The 16,250-nt window shown below is 53.5% G+C and overlaps 5 protein-coding genes across 5 annotated transcripts in view; 1 reads left to right on the plus strand and 4 right to left on the minus strand.

Moving 5' to 3' along the window:
* The window catches only part of POSPLADRAFT_1142459 (hypothetical protein), a gene marked incomplete at both ends in the record, with an annotated part of 4,394 nt that extends 4,211 nt beyond the window's left edge, over positions 1–183 (minus strand). The window contains one exon of the mRNA XM_024485428.1: positions 80–183. Coding sequence (XP_024338728.1) covers positions 80–183 — 104 coding nt within the window. The remainder of the gene's footprint in view (positions 1–79) is intronic.
* Positions 184–2,542: 2,359 nt separating this feature from the next.
* POSPLADRAFT_1143119 (hypothetical protein) lies at positions 2,543–5,976 on the minus strand (the record flags this gene model as incomplete). The annotated part of the gene is made up of 7 exons (XM_024485515.1): positions 2,543–2,749; positions 2,852–3,316; positions 4,092–4,261; positions 4,362–4,497; positions 4,550–4,680; positions 4,971–5,724; positions 5,869–5,976. The coding sequence occupies 7 exons, from the start codon at positions 5,974–5,976 to the stop codon at positions 2,543–2,545; spliced, it is 1,971 nt and encodes a 656-aa protein (XP_024338729.1).
* A 1,788-nt stretch (positions 5,977–7,764) lies between these two features.
* Positions 7,765–9,544, plus strand: POSPLADRAFT_1033706 (hypothetical protein; the record flags this gene model as incomplete). Its single annotated transcript, XM_024476953.1, has 4 exons — positions 7,765–7,806; positions 7,862–9,022; positions 9,080–9,474; positions 9,529–9,544. 4 exons carry the CDS (start codon positions 7,765–7,767, stop codon positions 9,542–9,544), a joined length of 1,614 nt encoding a protein of 537 aa, XP_024338730.1.
* A 667-nt stretch (positions 9,545–10,211) lies between these two features.
* Positions 10,212–11,000, minus strand: POSPLADRAFT_1039867 (hypothetical protein). The gene is made up of 2 exons (XM_024477608.1): positions 10,455–11,000; positions 10,212–10,404 (listed from the first exon to the last, which is right to left on the minus strand). The coding sequence occupies exons 1-2, from the start codon at positions 10,848–10,850 to the stop codon at positions 10,333–10,335; spliced, it is 468 nt and encodes a 155-aa protein (XP_024338731.1). The 5' UTR covers positions 10,851–11,000; the 3' UTR covers positions 10,212–10,332.
* A 3,684-nt stretch (positions 11,001–14,684) lies between these two features.
* POSPLADRAFT_1143647 (hypothetical protein) lies at positions 14,685–15,795 on the minus strand (the record flags this gene model as incomplete). The annotated part of the gene is made up of 5 exons (XM_024485592.1): positions 14,685–15,091; positions 15,147–15,255; positions 15,313–15,477; positions 15,526–15,615; positions 15,715–15,795. The coding sequence occupies 5 exons, from the start codon at positions 15,793–15,795 to the stop codon at positions 14,685–14,687; spliced, it is 852 nt and encodes a 283-aa protein (XP_024338732.1).
* Positions 15,796–16,250: the final 455 nt, after the last annotated feature.

A 16,250-nucleotide genomic window follows, 5' to 3' on the forward strand; every position in this document is an offset into this window, starting at 1 on the left:
ACGCATAGGACGCTACGACTATCGAGAGTGGCACACTAGTACAAGGGGCTTTGCATTGTCCCGCACGAAGCTGCCTCACCGAGTGGCATGTAAGAAGTCCATCGGTAGAGTGACGTCATGCCGAACGCGGAGATAAAGAGAAACATATGGACACTTCGGACCGGTGTCCGTCGTTGAAGGCATGCCGCGAGGTTCAATACCTAATCGGGAAAGACCGGCTACGTCGGTGTGGCATGGAGCGGTGCACGCGCTTGGCCGAACGGCGTCGAGTGGCCCTATTGTCCGCCGAATGCGGGAGATGTTCCGAGATCTACGCGCGAGGCATCGGGACGACCGTGCCGAGCTTCGAGCAAGTGTCGCGCACCGTCGAAGATGTCGAAGAGCGTCGAAGGCGAAATCGAAGTGTTGGGTGAGTGAGTCGAAGTGCCGGGCGGGATGCGACTGCCGAAAAGAGGTGTATCGGGGCCCAGAGGGGCTTGGCGCCTATCAACGTATGCCCTGCTGCAACAAACAGCTGAGGAGCGCCGGGAAGCGTGATACCTTGCTCCCAGGCTTCGATCAGATCGGCCTCATCCCACTCTACTTCCACCGGATCTTCTTCGGGTTCGAAGTCCGGGAGTACCTTACTCCGGCAGGCGCCTATGACCGACCGTTTGGACTTTGGCGAACGCCTGCGCGCCATGGGCCTGACCCCCGTATCACGCGCAGTCACTGCTTGCTCCATCCGGCCAGTCCTCCTGGCACTGCACGTTTCAGGGCATCGTGACAACTTGAGGGAGCCTTTCTCCCAATCGATTTCGGGGTTGTGCTCTCGCAGCCAATCCAACCCGACAATTACATCCTCCGGACCGATGTCCATAACTGTAAAGACCGTTTTCTCCTTGTGGTCTCCGATCTGCATCTCGAGGACGGCTACCTCTGAGATGCTGCCATCTTTGTTTAGGGTGCCATCGATATTGTATAGCGGAATCGGCTCCTTTAGCCTCCGCGTCTGCACCTTGTTTTCCGTAATGAATCGCTTGTTAATGAACTTCGTGGTGGCTCCGCTGTCCACCATAGCAATTATGTCTTTGTGCCGTCTTTTTCCTTGTAGTCATACTGGGATGTGAAAATGCTGGGACCCATGGTCCACCTCGTACACATTTGCAGAAGATAATACATTGTAGCGATTACATGATATACCCGGCCCGACGCGTGCGGCACGAAGCGCGGACTGGATCAAAAAGACTCCTCTTTGAGCGCTCGATAGTGCTCCAACTCCTCGCGCATCAACTTCATCTGTGCTATCAAGTCCGCCAGCTCGGAACTTTCCAATTTCGCTGAAGCGGCGCTTGTACTCGCCGAGGATGAAGCGATGGGGGCACTTGTTGCCGCCTGGGTGGATCCCGAGGCAACCGTAGCCCGCGCGTCGGCGCGTTTTGTGTAAGGCTTGTCCTTACAGTTGGGGCACTCGAAACGTCGGTACCCTTGCTTCCCGCAGCCGAAGCAACTACCAGGGAAGTCACCTTTTCCGACGGCCGCACTGATGCTGGCCGAAGCTCCTTGTGGTCAAGGTGCACCACCATGTGCCCCACCGCGTCCTCGGCCTCGAGCCGAGAAGAAGTTGTTCAGCTCGGGCCGACGGGCCTGGCTGACGTCGAGGATTTGCTCGACCTCAGTGGCGCGCTTGTCAGCGGCTTGCCACGTGGCGAAGGTCTCAAGCTCGATCTTGCGATAGACGTGGGAGGGGATGCCGCTCAGGTACTTGTCGCGTAGTTCCAGGTCCCCATACCCGGAACGGTCCGCCGGACCCTTGAACAGCGCAGAGAATTCTGCGGCGGTGCGCTTTTCGCGCATGGTTTTGTCAGCACAGAGCTTGGTGAGCTCCACCTGTGCCGTGGCGGCGTCGTCAAGATTTCCGAAGCGGGCCTTGAATGCCATCAGAAAGGCTGTTTCATTGGCGAAGGGCGTTGTTGCTCCCTGAGTCCCAACCTGGACAGCGGCAAGTTGGGCGAAGATGGGAGTGGCCCAGGCGCGTGTGTCACCATTGAGGAGGCTAAGGGCAACTTGGACCTTCAGCTCGATGGTGGAGAGTGTCACGAGTTGGTACGGCGCCTAGCCATTTTTTAATTTTTTCCTTTTCGCGGGCTCGAACCCACGACCTCTGTACTACATGCCCGATATGGACGCATCGTTATCTACTGTACGATTAGATTAGATGGGGCAGCAGTGCACGGCACAGCTCGGGCTCCGCTGACACAGCCTCTCTGACTCACCGGCCCCCGGGGCCGCGTCAGCATGCTGCGCACGGACCAGCTGTGCACGGACCAGTGCGCACAGCCTCCCCTAAACCTCCCCTGTATATAAGCCAGCCTCTGCTGCCCTAGGGACCTCAGTTTCGACCTCTTGTCCCTAGGTCAGTAAGCCCTCCCTTGTATCCTTTCTTACTTCACTAACTAATATATTAACTTGTCCCTAGCCTTAGGTTTGAGCCTAGCTCACCATCGCTTCGGTAAGATCAGTTGAACGCCCCCAGCATTTGGTTTTCCCCTGTCGCTCGACCCTAAGTCGCGACAGAGAGGGTCGTGTTAACCGCCCAGTAGATGAGCAACTGGGAGACGAAGCGGTTGCACTTGACAACTGTTTTTCCATCGTATCGAAGGGGGAGGAGGAGCTTCAACGTTTCCTTGTCAGGGGCGGCGGCAGGAGAAGACATTATCGGCGACGCAGGGGACGAAGGACTGCCTGCGGACGAAGGCAACTGTTGTGACTGTCCGCCGGGCAAACTTCGCGAGGAATGAGTGCTCGGGCGGCCTCACGGCAGAGACGGCGGTGCAGGCGCTGGAGGAAGCCCGGAGGAGGGGTCACGTACGTCAGGGACTGCTGACGTGGAGGCGAGCGCTGTCGGTGAGGTGGGCCGAGCAGGATCCGCGGACTCGGACTCCGAGACTCCTTCTTCACTCGCACTCTCCTCAGGCTCAGGCTCTGGTGCAGGGTCTGGAGGGAGATCTCCTTGCGCTTGACTTGGACCGGCGACAGTTTGAGGAAGGCGGGAGCTGGGGGAGACAGGGCGAGAGTGCCGCAAGGCGGATCGAGATGCGAGGGTGCTACGGGGACCGGACGGATGTTGGGCCCGTCTGATTGCCTTGTAGCGCGGGTAATCCTGCTCAATCAATCGGGGTGTCCGATTTGGGCACGGCTGCTGCTCGCAGGTGAGGATGAGGGTGTCAGGACCGTCTGGGATGTAGACATCGACGAGGTCCTGAGAGTCGAATGCGTGAACTTGGCCTTGGCAGGCAGCCACAATGGATGGGGGGAGGACAGGGAGGTGCGCGTACTACAAAGGCCGTGCTATACTAGCTTACACCTACGGCGCCCGAAGTAACGCTAGGGTTCACGATTCACGTGGGGCCCAGTACTGCTTTTGGCTAGTATGCAGCAGGAACCTAGTCCACGTGTCCGTAAGGACAAACACCGCCCACTGAAGTGCAGGTGTTGAAAGGTTCGTTCCCTAAGCGGTGGCGATGTATAGTACGCTATCTATGTATCGTAGGGTAAAGTAAGGGTGCGCACCACCCGACCTATAGGAAGTGAATGTGAGTTGTGGGAGTCCCGAGGGACGCCGGCAGCTATGGGGAGTTTCGACCTATTGTCACGACTTGAGGTCAAGCGACAGGGGAAGACCTAAGAGCTGGGGGCGTCCGACTAAATCTCACCGAAGCTATGGTGAGCAGCGCTCAAACCTAAGGCTAGGGACAAGATAATATATTAGTGAGGTAAGAAAAGGAATACAAAGGATGCTTACTGACCTAGGGACAAGAGGTCGAAACTGAGGTCCCTAGGGCAGCAGAGGCAGGCTTATATACAGGGGAAGTTTAGGGGAGGCTGTGCGCACTGGTCCGTGTACAGCTGGTCTGGGTGCAGCATGCTGACGCGGCCCCGGGGGCCGGTGAGTCAGAGCGGCTGTGTCAGCAGAGCCCGAGCTGTGCCGTGCACTGCCGCCCCATCTAATCTAATCGTACAGTAGATAACGACGCGTCCATATCAGGTATGTAGTACAGAGGTTGTGGGTTCGAGCCCGCGAAAAGGAAAAAATTAAAAAACGGCTAGACGCCATACCAACTCGTGACAATCACTGACCTTCGGTTTCCAGCGAGGAATCGTAATCGGGCGATGTCAGGCAGTCTGTGACCTGCTGCGCGAGGTGCGGCGGAATGAGATGTAGCACACATGCTCCATCGATGTTGTCGATCCTCCACATCCACACCGAACTGCTTGAAATCTGCGTATAGGCAATTGACAGGTGCACCTGACTTCAACCACAATGTAGCGAAGAGCAGAGATCTGTTAAGCGACAAGAAATGCAATTTTCCTCACCTCACCTTCGCTTTCGTCGAGGTCTATGGGCGTCATGGGTGCTCCCATTATGCACCTCCTGCGGCTCGACATGTGGGCATCTATGCAGACTGCGAGATACGACAAAGACATAATGGGCGAAAGGGTGGACGGAACAGTGGTCTGTACGGTGTATATAATCAGTAGCGTGAACCATGCATAAGGTCTTGCCTACCATCCATCGTAGAAATTGAGCGCCTAGGTCTTTTGTCTCTCTATAGAGACAGAGGTCAATCTCGAGACACCGCAAGTTCGTCGCCTCCATCCTCAAGCACCTCCAGAATGTATCACAGAGCGATTTCAAGGCTATGATGCTGAAAGTGAGCAGGACGGGTTTACTACACCGCACCATTTGTAGCAAGCTGGGGATCCTGGTATCATCAGAGGGAGTGAAACTGGTTATAGGAAGGTAGCCAGATGCAAGTATTCTTTGTATAACAAGTTGATAGACTGTCCGGGAGGTTGGCCAGTTGATAAACACTGCACGTGCCCCTCGACGTAGGCAAGGCCAGATGTGGCTGGCTGTCTGGGGCCTGTAGAGCGCGGAATGCCATTCCACTCCGTGAATCTTAGAGCCTGTGCATTGGGGAACGCACGAAGGACTGCAGGAATGTCCATCTGGCAAGCCGACAGAGTGAGATCGATGACATTCGGCAAAGAATGACGCAGATTACGCATAAGGAGCGCAGGGCGATTTGCGTTCTGATCTTTTAGCCCGACGATTTCCATTGTGCGCAGGTCGCGCAAACGTGCAATGCTGGACATTGATGCCCCGGTTTCCAAGGGGAGTGGCCGGACAGGGTCGATGTTCAGGACCAGGTGGCGTGGGCGACTCCGCATGCCATTGAGGAGCTTAGGTGTCTCAGACCCGCCACAACGTACCACCTGTATCTCAACGATGTTTATGAGGGAGGACAGCACATCGAGAAGCAGAGGTTGGAAAGAGAGAAGCTTCTCTATGACAGCAAAGTAGAGATATCTGAGCGTAGTTGTGTGTTGGTATAGGGAGACAAAAAGGCGCATAGCTGCAGCAGCTTTATCCACCATTTGTGGGTAATTTGCATCAGGGTTTGATCCTTTGTATGGCAGCGCAGCATACATGCACAGCCCGCGAACCCATTTGAGTCGCCCGGAAATGTCGGCGAGCATATAGGTGCAGATGCGCGAGACGGACTGCATGGAACTCATGATTACGTAGGAGAGGGCTTGACGTTGGGCAACGAGATGGACTCGCCGTGCAACGAGAGACAACTTGAGAGCATCCTCGGGCGTAATGTGGGATACAATCATCGTATGGACATCATCGTTGAAATCAAGGAGCGTGCTCTTGAACTGGGGTTGTTCCAAGGTCTATGTGACGGAGTAAGTAGTCCACAAGTCTGCATGTTATTGGGTACTTGCCTTCGTCGACTTTGGCGCCCCTGCACTTGCCATGATGGGACGTTCTACGCATTCATGGAGGATAAGAGTAGTACTTATGTATCCGGCTGCTACCGAGCCTTGATGGACGCCCATCTTCGCAACTGCCATTGACAATCGGGCCCGCCGGCCGATGCTTTCCATCTTGAGCAAAACAATGAGTGGGATAACTTTTTTATTCATTTTAATTTTTTAATCCAGTTTTATATCCGCTGGAGGTGGGATAACGTTGACCAGTGCAATATGTCAGGAATCGGATACGGGAGGCATCTTATCGGTTACCAGTCAAATGGCGCGGCCAGTACATCTGCAATGTAACTTGCACGCTAATGATGTGCTGAAGGAATCATGATTTTGTTGGAACTTGAGATTGTGGCGAGCGCATGCCACCGTATTTGGCATTGTTTGTAGTACCTTGCAGACTTTGCGCGAGCCGTCCTGTATGTTCCTTACGCGTTTGACAGAGCTCAGACAAACGCGATATATCTTTGTTGATCGTTCTCGCTTCGGGTCTCGGACGAACTTTAACGGATTTAGTATAGTTAACATCGAATGGGTCCCCGAATTGCCCTATAGCTTATATAGTATGCAACGGTGTTTATATTGTGACCAGCGAGTTGAGCCGTCGAGGCATACTGACCTTAATCATACAACCAGGTATCGGGATCGGAGATTTCAGCTGCATCATTCTACGGGAACGAGCCACAGCATACCCACATTCAGACATATTTCTGGCTACGACTGGTGAATAACATCGACGAAGGTCGAGGATACTCTGTCCTGAACGCGATGAGCGGTTTATTGCGGTCATGATGTGATATCCACTTACCGGCAGGTAGCTCTGCTTGACCTCCAGCGGACCGTCATCAATTTCAATTTGATAGTCAGATCAGGAATCCAGCTGTCATATACAGCGATGGACATCATCTGGTTGGCGCAGCACACAATCTAGACAATGCGGGGCATCAGGATTGACTGCATCACAGCCGCTGCTCACATCGGATCGGGTGGACATCTCCACGATGGCCGGGGGAAACATAGCACATAAGGGAGCCATCTGATCAAATCGCAGAGAGTTAGGCATGTCTCTCGCCATGGTCTACACTCGTTTGCTTGCGCTCGACGCCGGTCAATTCAGGACACAGATAGCTGCAAGCCACCAGACTATATGGAATAAATTGTAGATCAAAGACAACGGCACTGACACTGACACCGAGATAGGATAACATTGGCAAGAAATTATTATCAGTACGTACAGTTTTCCCCGAGGTGTCCTATCGTTCGTGTCGCCGAACAACGTATTTGCAGCTATCAAGACGCGTCTGGTAGATGCGGTGACATCTCCAATGCTCGTCAAGCTTCTCGCGGCAGGTATGTTAGACACGAAGGCGCTCGCGACTCGTTCGTTCAAGAACGCCGAGAAAGCATATGCAGCGTTTGGGAATGCGGATGCGGCGACGAGCCAGCGCTCATTCAACGCCCGCGACTCCGAAGACCTTATCGCAAGCCAAGGGCAAGCACCTCTTAAATAGGCTGCTTACTTCTGTCTGATTTGGCTATATACTCGTGAGAAACCTCCAGGAAGTCTGGACTTGTCTCACTCAACTCGGACGTCAAAATGATCATATCGCGAACACTTGGACACGCCCACAGTGTCTAGTGATCTGGGAGGGCGTGTACCGACTGTAGACATTCCACGAGTATGAGATAATGGCAATTGCACCGACAGCTTCTACCTTCACAACCGTGCAAGAATGCGAGCGTCGACTTGGCGGTGCTCATCAGTAACGCTTTGCTGTGCCATCATACTGCGGTATCTTTCTCTACTAACAGCTGCCAGAAAGGTGGCACGAGGGCATTGTGGGGCGACAATCAGTACTCGGAGACGACCGAAAATGGTGCCTACCGCACCGATAAATACCTTCTGCGCTCAGACACTACGAGAGGTCAGGCACACAGGCAGTCTCCGCGATGCAAAACGGGATCTCCTCCCAATTGACGCAGGCCAGTGCAGTATGTCCCCAGCCCATCCCGTGTAACTTCCCTTCTGACGCAGATTGTATCACAGTACGGGGCGACGTTCCTGGATCTGTACGACGATGTCCTTGCGATGATCGCTCCTGATCTCACCACCAAAGAGTCCCTTCAGCTAGTTGCGAAACGTCAGGAACTGTCCTCGGTGACAATAGAGTCGGTGCAGGCGGTCATTCGTATCTGCAAGTACATGCTCGAGGATGTGGTCGGCCGCTTGCAGTGGATCCCGCGGTTGTCGGTGTCCGTCTGGATCCCAGACAAAGGAAGTGGCCGTTATGAATGGTTGGTGAAACGGAACGGGCAGAGTGAAGCACCGATGGCCATGGGTCTCCTCGTGTCGCTCTTGGAGCAAGCACATGGGCTGCAGTATCTCCATGTCGGGGATGTCGACAACAACCTCGAGTTCGACCACGCACTCCTTGATGCTATATGTGCACTCCCAAACCTGGTTGAGCTGGAGCTGCTGCGCGGGGATCAATTCGAGACCATGAAGCTGCTTGACGGACTGCAAAACCGACTGCGCATCCTCAGGCTGGGTGTGCAAGTATTTAACGCGGACAAGGATGCAATGATCTCCGGGATCGGGAGGTTCCAGGAGCTTCGTGTGCTAGGACTCGGTGGAATGTACACGCAACGGTCTCGCTTCTACAAAAACACGACGCGCTTCATGCACGACCTGCACCATACATGGCCTGATGTCAACCACCTTACCATTGCACATTGCGATCTCGAGCTTCCTGCGGTCCTCCATGCCTTCCCAAATTTGCGCGCCTTGACATTCACGGAATGGGACATTATCTCGCGCTCAATGTTGCACGACAGGTCGGCGTATTCTGTCAAACTGCAGGGGCCCAACTGTCTCGAATACGTCGAGGGTAGTGGACACCTGTTTGAGGACTGGCCCGCTGAGCGCCCTGTATATCACATTCTCATCCAATCCGTACTCGCAATTCCAAGTCAAACGGCAATGGGCGGGGAGACGCGCTGTGGCGACCCTGAAATCCCGATCCTGCTGGAGATGGCGCGCAATGCTGAACCGGTCATACTCACTTTCCGCATCATGGCATTCGAATCGCTGCATGAGTCCTTCTGGAAGAGGCTGGCAGCCGAGGCGACGAGACTGCGATGCCTCGAGGTCGGTTTGTTTGAATTCAGAGAAACAAAGGGCCTCACATCATTATTCCAGGGCTGGATGGTAAGCAGAATACTCTGTGACAGTGTGCATACACTGTTGAATATGCGCATTCCACAGACCAACGTCCCGTCAAGTCTTTCGCCTATCACGTCGCTCTTGTACCTCGAAATTGCCATCGATGTCAGCACGTCATGGTTCATCTCATGCGTAAGGAATGAGACGCCGGAGCCTATTAACCTTGATTATAGTGAGGCGTACGCGGAACGGCTGGCATCGCTTGTCATTATGCAGATCCCCTCTCTTCGTTACCTCTCTCTTGGGTTTGGCTCCATGGCGTCACATTTACCCACCCCTCACATACAGCCATTTGCTGGCAGGATGTGGATGTGGAAGGCGGAGGGTACTGGTGGAGAGCGTGCACTCTGTCCTGTCCCGTCAACTATTGCTCGGCGACTCAAGGTGCTGCTGAAATCCCCCGATTATGACCCTCTGCAAGAGAGTGATGATGCGTCGTCCGTGACTCCATGTCTATATCTTCGTCTCAATTGTGTTAATATGTCGTGCAGTACTGGATTCTGGTGAGTAAATATGACAGAAGAGTACTGGGGAAGCCGCTTTTCACCTCACCAACTTGATGATGTTCGAAAATCTCCAATGATTATCGTTCATTGTGTGCTGCTACATTCAGATGGATAGCGAACCTGAATACAAGCCAAACAGTCGACACAGGTGAACTGAGGTGCGATTCCTCGTTGACAATGTTGTTGAAATGCTTGCATACCTGCAGCAGTCGCAATCCTCATGAGCGTGATAGTTTCATGTAGGAGTGCTGACCGACTGAAGCCTCACCAACTGGCATTGCAACAGGGTATACACGTCAGCTTGTCTTAGTATCTGTATGAGTAGCTCGGGTGGCAGATCCGAACTTCTTTCCTGTTCTTCGATGTGAGCATTGTTGGCGGCCAGAGGATGAGGCCCGTGCGTGATGTTGTGCTGGGACATCCTCCTCGGATCGAGAATTGGCGGCTATACGGGCAATTGATCTAAACAGTCAGACAACCGCTGCGCAGGGTGAGCGTCTATCTCTCATCACGGTACTGATTTATGCTGAAGAGACGCGAAGACTTCAGACGGCGGGAGGACAGTCAAAATCCATGACCAGTCGTGGTCGCTCGATGCGTTGCCACAAATTGGCTTCTGGCCGTCAAGCGGCAGGTAACGGCTTCAACATAGCGACGACGACAGATGTCGGGCAAAACATTAACATTTCGAACCAGAAGAAATACATGCCTATATACAACATCACAACTTTGTACAAATCGTCCATGATAGCCACGACTAACCGTCAGCCGATAGCTCCAGAAAATGTCTCAGCGTCTGCTTCCAATCGAGCCATCGATCTGCGGAGCAAACAGCGTAAACACTTTCTCCCCTGTGGTTCTCTCCTCCAAGGCGTCAGCAAAACCATAATGTAAAAGGGCTAAAGCGGTACCTTCACTGCGAGAAGTTCGTCGCCCAAAATGTATGTACCGAACTGCACGTCCGGACCCTTCAACTCCGAAACACGGAAGGGCATACTGGTATTCGGGTTCACGTCTAAGCCCCATGCGTACACGTCGGTTCCGTTCACAACTTGACTGCGTTCTGTATCGCTGATAGCCCTCCCGTTTCCTTGGGGCGTGAAGTCGTACAACGCGGTAGGCGTCATGACGCGATATCCATACATGGTGGACTTGCTGAAGATATTCTTGGAATGGTTGAACCAAAAGGTAGACTTCAAACCCCATTCGTCCCAAGGGATATATTTCGTTCTATAAGCTTTGTTCTCCGTCGGGGAAAGGCTTATGTAGTCATCGATAACCTTCAAGAAAGGCCTTGCATATGCCATGATTACGAAGCCGCTCCATAGGCCAAGGGTGATTTGTAACATTGCTGGATCGGAGGAGAGCGAGAACGGGGGTGGAGAGGACGGTGGAAACGATTCACCGTGACCTCGTTCATATGATGCAGATACTTGACATCTGACGCTACAGTCTGTGTATTTGGGTCGAGGAGACGTCATGTAATACTCTTGGTCTGTTCTCCAATCGAGAAACTTGATATTTTCCTGGGGCAAATATGTTGATGGCAGCCAAAAACGTGCAAGGCGGGTAATCTGAAGTGTCTGAGTCGGGCTGCGATGGAGTAGCAGCACCGTAATCCACGCATCACCGCCGTCGAAACCCGCTCGGACCAAGCAATTTTCTGATATGAGGACTCCGTCACCGCAGTTCACTACCGTACTCTGCATATAGGATATCAGTGAGTAGATCTCAGAACAAATATTGAGGACACTGACGTCGGGGTCCTGGTGCGTCCAGTCGAAAACAACAGTTCCTGGCGGGTGCTGAACACTTATGACGGATCCACGGATCCTGATCGAATCTTTGGTCCATTCAGTAACACTGCTAAGTGAGATGGCCTGGTGAAAAGAGCGACCGTGGGGGGTGCCACTCGACAAAGACATTATCTCGAGGCTGCAAAATGTTATGAGCATGCTAAGCGTGCGCGATCCCATTGAATCCACTCACCAGAGTGTTGGGAGAGCCGCATGCAGATCAGACCACACGACGAGGAGATCTTGTGCGGCATCTATCGCGAATTCCGAGTGGGGAGCACTGAGAGTATGTCGGCGATAAGGCGCGTCAGACTCCAAGAAATAGATATCCAGTGTGTCGAATGCAGTATGAGTGTCAAAGTCCTCAAGATCAGCATGGAGAAGGTAAGCGACGACTAGAACGCCACTCTGAAACTTCCACTGCTGGATGTCTCGACTGTCAGCAAGCGTTATAGGCCGAACTTCGAAATTCAGCTCCTGCCAGGCGTTCTGCTGCTGCTTGAGTCGTCGCAAACGCTCCGGCACGGAAAGGCAACATTGTTGGGGACCATCTATGTGGCCAGTTCTTGCCAATTCGAGTGTGTACTGTATATGCGAATCCTCATCAACGGCGTCACGAAACTGCTTGCATACCTGTGATGTCAAGATTCATGATGATTGTCTCGCACTTGTACTTTGGCATTTAGAAAGAGACCCACCAGTTTGCAGCGAAGAAGATCCGCCACATCAAGCATTCTGAGTATACCATGCACCAGCAATTCGTACGGCAGAGCAACTGAGTCTTCGGTAGTCTGTCCATGCGTGGCCACAAAAGGAGACGCGCCGCGATTTCCATCTTCTGCCATCTTGCCAGGTACGAGATCAATACAGAAACGAGAGATGTAGACGCTTGGTAGGCGCTGTTCAAGGTCGTGGCCATCGCGTGGGACCCAAGGTTGAATCGGAGACTGAACCTCTACATTTATATTTCATTGTTCTTTTTCCGGTATAAGGTGTCGGCGGGGCACCCCGAGACGAGGAAGATAGATCTCCACTTTCAGAGGGATGATATCTTGCATGATGCGAAGCTGTCGTCGCGGCACTCAAAGAGGCACCCAGAAAACAGGCACGCACCATACACATCACCTCAAATGAAACAGATTTCCAGCCGTAGTCAAGACCATCCCCCCAAGCGAATACTAAAGTTGCAGCCAACACCAAAGCCGACGCGGCGTGCGATACGCATTGTGACCGAACGCGCTACCGCCGAGGAGCCAGGTGCGCCATTACGGATCACAGACCACAGCGGCCTGCACGCTCGTGAAGCCATAGCCGAGCTATCCCTGGAGCGCAGGACGAAACAGCCTGAAACCGGCTCACGCCCAGAGAACGGGGTATCCGGGAAGACAATAGTAGACGTGGACCAGCCATACATTCAGAAGCGTCAAGAAAACAGTAGTCGCAACTGAAAACGTCGCGGATATCGTGAAGCTTGCGAAGAGGACCGTGCTAGGGCACACTAAGAGAACGCAGAAAGCAGAGACGGCGTCTCCTGCTCTCAAAGGCCCCGCTTCGAAGATCGCAGTGCGAGGGAAGAGGAAAAGTCAAACGCCGGGGATACCGTAACTAGAAAGCGTAAATGGGAAGAGTAAGGTACACTGAGGCTCCGGTGTTGTGCTAACAGAATCACGCCTGGTGAGACGATACTCCAAAACGACGCGATATCCACGGAGCCATGTGCATTGGACAGTCTGTATCCTTGCTATGAAGAAACGCAAAGCTATTACACTGCAGGCGTGCCACTTCTTGAAGTAGCTTGTGTGAACCTAGTCTCACCAAGTATACTATGCGCTACAGTGCGATGTGTAGAATCAGCGTTCATCACAATGTATTCCTAGAACGACTTTTGGACAACATGCTTGTCTGAGTGTCCACGTGGCAACAGACGCCGATAGCGGGCGGCCTGAAAGAGACAGCTTGCTCTTATCTACACCTCATCGCTCTCGACTGTCTCCCACGGTACAGCTCAAATTCAACATTAGCATAGCCTAGAAATCATGGAGATTCAGTGCAGGATGGATTCATCGAGACAGCTTCCAAGGAAGCATGATCCCGCTGCGTGAGACGAGCATTCCACCGTTGATGCGCTATCTGAGTTGTCCAACAGGATGCACATCTCAACTCGAGATCCTCGATGCACGGAAAGATAGAGAATATTGCACAATCAGCGCAGTGGAGGGTCTACACGGCTCTGCTTCTACCTACTGGTTAAGCGGTGCGTCACCGAATTGACTCGGTTCCTTCGCGACATTTGTCCTGGCATGAATCGAAGATCAGAGGATCGTGCTGGAGGCAAATTCACTTGCCATCGGGTAGTACAGTCACCAATCCCAGAAGATGTCCATCCGTGGGCACCTGCGTCTGCCAATTTGGAGCATTCGCTTGTGATTACCTACTGCATATTCCGTGCAGACAACACCCCATCTCCGCGAATGTGTGATTCTCGAGGTGTTCACCGTCATATGGCCTCTCTTCACTATTTGTGGTTGACCCCGCCCCTTCGCGAGGACGTGATACGCGTGTGTCCTGTGTGAGCGTATCTAGTCTACCTGTGACGGGGGCCGTCAGTAGCCTCCTCCAAGGCGCTGCTGTCTGTCGGTAGTATGGGCCCGGACGGGCGGTCTATGTCTATTGTGCCCTGACGCATACCGTATACAATACAGATAATGCTCTCGCCTTGTGCGTTCTGCAACCAACTCTGTCGTGGAATCTGTTGGCTTGATAGTCGGGTTGATCCGTGTGGTCTAACCTTCGCCCTGCATGATCATCGCTTGCTTGACTGGGACGATCTGACTCAACCCAGGAAGGAACGGATGGATCTGGAACCGTCGGGGATCACGAAGGACCCTTGAAGTCTCACGAAGGGTGTACTATGTGTTGTAGATCTGTCGGCGGATCTGACGCATTCGAAGGGCGAGCTTTGTGTGGTCCATGCGTGTTCGTCCCATGCGGTCGTTGCGTGCTCGGATTGCGATCTCCACCCACGCACGATGCCCTTGGCCGCGCGTGAATGATCGAATAGGGCGGCTCGCTGATGTTATCACTTTTCAGGCAAGGGAAACTGCGAACAATGCTTGTTGCGTGGCGTGTAGAGCGCGGCATGGGGACTAATGCAGTACAAAAAAATAGTCCAAGACGAGGAACGAAATCCGGCAACGAGGCAAGCAAGGATGAAGACGGGGATGGAGACCATTACATTCAGCGAACTTAACCTCGCGGTGTGTCCGCGCACTCGCTCTGTCAGGGACTCGCAACCGACGCGTGATCGCAATGTTCCTCAGTCAGCCTTCACTATCTTCGCCATCCTCACCGCCGTTTCCCATTCAAGAATTTCGTGCAGCCCTTTTTACTGCCCACGTGACGAGCGAGGGCGTCGCGGCGATGGAAGCCCCTGTGGCACCTCCCGCAGAAATACTTCTTGGGGATTGCCTCGCCGTTTGTGGTGCAACTCTTGGTTCCCAATTGGTGGCGTAGAAGATCCAACGGCCGAGTGAATGAGCGATTGCAGCCCGGCCGTGCGCAGGGGAACTTCGCCGGTTGGCGCTGCTTGGGAGCACGCTTGGTCTTTTTCGACGCACATTTCGTTGTTTTCGACGCGCACTTAATCTTCTTGGGAGGACGTTCAACGTACTCGTCGTCCCCGAGGGACTTTCGCTTCGCTCCGCGAGTAGGCTGCGTCTCCTGTGACACTAGTCGATAATCCTGGCACTGGGCTGCAGTGCGTGTAATGAGTATTCAACAGCCCCCTGCGTTCGTTGACATGCTCACATTCGGTGGTTTCGGACAGGGATATCGAACCATGCTTGTGCTCGAGACTGCGGTGATCACAGTTGCGACGTGCCGAGCCTTCTCCCTCGTCTTTAGTGTTTGTCTTGTTCTGACATATAATGTATATGTCAGGCTAGACGACGCGGAAGACGGGATGTGTACTCACGCATGTCGCTGAGGCTGTGCCTTGCAACCCAGCCACGGGAGTGTGCTGTTGGGCGTCGCTGGCGTCCATGATAGCGCCCATAACCATGGCGGGGCTGTCGTACCCCGATGCCGGTGAATCGGGCGAGTGCTGATGCGGTGTCAGAGGCGGTGAGGTAGAAGATATCTGCATCAACAAAGCGAGAGTACGAGAGGATTGGAACAAATGACACACCGATTCGCCGCCCCCGTATACAACAGACGGGTCGAGGAGCGTGTCCATAGGAGACACGGTGTTCATGGCCCCTGTTTCCGCGCAGATGCGCTGAGGCGAAGGAGATATGAACGTTGTCGCTATTCAGGTGAGATGGAAGCTTACAATTATGCCTGGCTTCCAGCACGATTTGTCGACGGAGATACCTACCGGCTGTTCGTCGCCGCTGGCTGCCGTCAGGCTTGCCAATGATATGTCGAACTTGTCGAGAAACGCGTCGGTGGAACACATTGTTGATTCAACAGGATCAAGCGCACGACACGAAGTGGGGGTGGGGGGGGGTGGGGGTAGGCAGTACAAGTCCTCGAACTAGCGGAGGACAAGCGGCGGCTGTTTGTCTATGAGTGCTCAGCGAGCATTCGGAGCGCGCCTGAGGGTATCCTAGTATTCTATCCCATTATGGCGATGTGGGACCGGCGGACAATGCCACCGGTGAGCTTCTAGCTGAGATTTTCCACTCCGATGCTGAAATAGTCCACCGTGGAATTCCACGAAATAGGTAAGTAAGGGCGGCCTTGAAGTGACCTGGAACCGGTATATGGGAGCCCGTATGTCTAGCATCTCACCGGCATTGTCTTGCCCGCGCCGAGGCCCGCAACTATTAGTATCTTAGCTACTCGTTGTTCGAGTGCCGCTGCAGCTGAAGGTGTTACTCCGGGGAAATTGTACCACATATTTACCATTTA

Source organism: Postia placenta, assembly GCF_002117355.1.
Source record: "Postia placenta MAD-698-R-SB12 unplaced genomic scaffold POSPLAscaffold_7, whole genome shotgun sequence".
Classification (NCBI taxonomy): Eukaryota; Fungi; Basidiomycota; class Agaricomycetes; order Polyporales; family Adustoporiaceae; genus Rhodonia; species Rhodonia placenta.